The 2,478-nt window shown below is 42.3% G+C and overlaps 1 protein-coding gene across 1 annotated transcript in view; it reads left to right on the forward strand.

Moving 5' to 3' along the window:
* Window positions 1-2,478, forward strand: part of LOC119592567 — a gene marked incomplete in the record, with an annotated part of 22,150 nt that overhangs the window by 19,484 nt on the left and 188 nt on the right. Inside the window, 2 exon segments of the mRNA XM_037941444.1 lie at window positions 37-146; window positions 250-2,478. Of these exon segments, the coding sequence (XP_037797372.1) occupies window positions 37-146; window positions 250-1,966 (1,827 nt within the window).

A 2,478-nucleotide genomic window follows, 5' to 3' on the forward strand; every position in this document is an offset into this window, starting at 1 on the left:
GTGGCAGAATCCAGATATTTTACTTTCTCTTCATAGGATGACAGCTCCGATATCCGAAGTCGAAATTCATTCACCACGGCCGTGATGAACAATCATGACTCCATCTATGACAACGTTCAGTTCAGTGAGCGGTTGTCAGACCATGTGTAAGTACTATATTTTTGATGTATAGTGGAATAGATTGAATTTCATAAACAAATATAAGGACTTTTATATGTGACTAATACAAATTTTGTTTCTACACCACAGGTTGTGCCTCGACACGGAGTACTTCCAGATGCCCTTCTCTGGAGGTCGAGGTCTTGCCCAAAGCAACGTCGATGAGGAAACCCCTCCTCTGGTTTCTCAGCCTGGTGACGTCATGCCGGTGTTCCCTAATGGTGTCACTGGAGATAAAACTGGGAATGATGAAAAGAGTTACGGAATAATTTCAGAACCTGATTCAGGCAATATTGGCATATCTGATTCTGCTATCGCCCCCTGGGAAGCTAAGCCATCGCCAGGATATTCAGTCATCTTGTCTCAGAACTCTGAATTACACAGTAACAAGGAGGCCATTCCGTCTACCTTAACGAATGAAGTCAGAACCCCTTATTCAAGGGTTTATAGTTGTCCAGAAGAATTCGCGAATGCGAAGGCAAACGAGAAATCTCTGGCAGGTCACGGAGCTTCTCCATCAGCAGATTGTGGAATGCAAACCTCTTGTAATCTGACACTGAACGGAGGAAGGCAAGTACAAGGAATCCTTTCTACAGGTTATACGGCTTTTTCACCAGAGGGCTTTGGAACTGATACCTTCAGAAATTTAACGGAGAATGTGAACAAGCATATACAAGAGACATCTGCAGCTCAGCCATCGTCAGGATATGTAGCCATCTTGCCCCATTATTCTCTCTTAAACAATGGCACGTCGCCTACTCCATCAACCTCAACAAATGAAGTCAAAGCTCCTTACTCAAGAGTTTACAGAAATCCAGAAGAATTCAAGAATATTAAGGAACACGAAAAACCTCTTCCACGTTGTGCAGGTTTTCTGCCTACACAGGGAAACAAGGATACACAGGAAGTAGTTTCTACAGGATTTGGAATGCAAGCTTCTTGTGAATTGATAAAGAACGATGGCGGGAATAAACAAGGCACATATTCGAAAGGATATGTGCCACCAAACATTTTTGGAACGCAAACCTCCAACAAATTGAGGGAAGACGTGGGGCAGAAAGTACAACGAATATCTTCCTCAGGCCAAGTAGCCTCTCCGCCCACAGGCTTTGACAAACAAGCCTTCCCTACGGATATACGTCACTACGATGCAGGCGCAGAGTCCAAGGCACAGAAAGAGCCAGTCACAAATAAAACAGAATCTGATGTGGAGACTAGAGGCTATGTGATGATAGACTTCCCGTTTCCACCGAAAGACACACAGGACAACAAATACCAGAGTGGTGTGAACTCAGAGTCTCCGTCGAGCAACAAGAAAAAATCTGATGAAGCATCAGGCCCTCATCATTATGTATCAAGGATTGACGGCAGATCAAAAATATCATCTGATCAGAAAGTCAAAACTTCAGGCGAAACTCCTTCAGTGGGATATGTGGCAGTAGATTTCCCATTCGCAAGATTAAAAAATGGACAAAATTTACCAAACCAATTACCAAATGGTAACGGACATGTGGAGGGAACAGTAAGTGAGCCAGAAAAGGAACTCTCTCCTTGCTTCCCATATGGCACGAGTGACGCGTGTCCGCCTATTCCTGGAGACGAAATGAACGTCCTTTGCCACGAGATGCCGCCGCCACCTGACTTCCCCGTGAACGTACCTCAGATGACAGTACATCACGTGTCGACAGTAGTCACTGCACCTGACAGCTCCTTACGCTCGCCTATAGACGAGAACGTAGGCTCAGCAGCGTCCTCTGGGTACGTAAGAATGGATCACATATATTCTGGGAGGAATGAAGAGTTCTAAGGTGAACATTGGGAAAATTTATGGATCGGGAACCTATCTTAAGGCAGTGATATATAGTGTGCAAAGTGTATATCTAATTATGTACAGAAACTTCAGAACAGTGATAACTCACATGGTTAAAAGCGAAAAAAGAAAGAAAACAAAGAATTCAACGAATAAACAAAAGCCTTAGACTGCAAATAACTTCGAATATCCATTAACAACGAAAAAAAAAATAGATATACGATAGACAGTGAGGAACCTCGCCTTTTCTTCCAATGTTGGTATTATGCATATTAATTTTTATGTACAGTGCATGGAAGCAGATGATGTTTGGATGTATTATACTTTTATCAACGAGAAATAAAGAAAATGATAGACAATGAAACTGTATGTTAGCGGCATTGCGGAAATCGTAGTGTTGGGATTTTGTTAACAAACTGCATCAGGTCGAAGAGAAAAACTATGGAATGTGCAGTTAATACGAATATCAAACATCTTTACTAACAAATTTACGAAAATAATGACGCGTA

This window comes from Penaeus monodon, chromosome 30 (assembly GCF_015228065.2).
Source record: "Penaeus monodon isolate SGIC_2016 chromosome 30, NSTDA_Pmon_1, whole genome shotgun sequence".
Classification (NCBI taxonomy): domain Eukaryota; kingdom Metazoa; phylum Arthropoda; class Malacostraca; order Decapoda; family Penaeidae; genus Penaeus; species Penaeus monodon.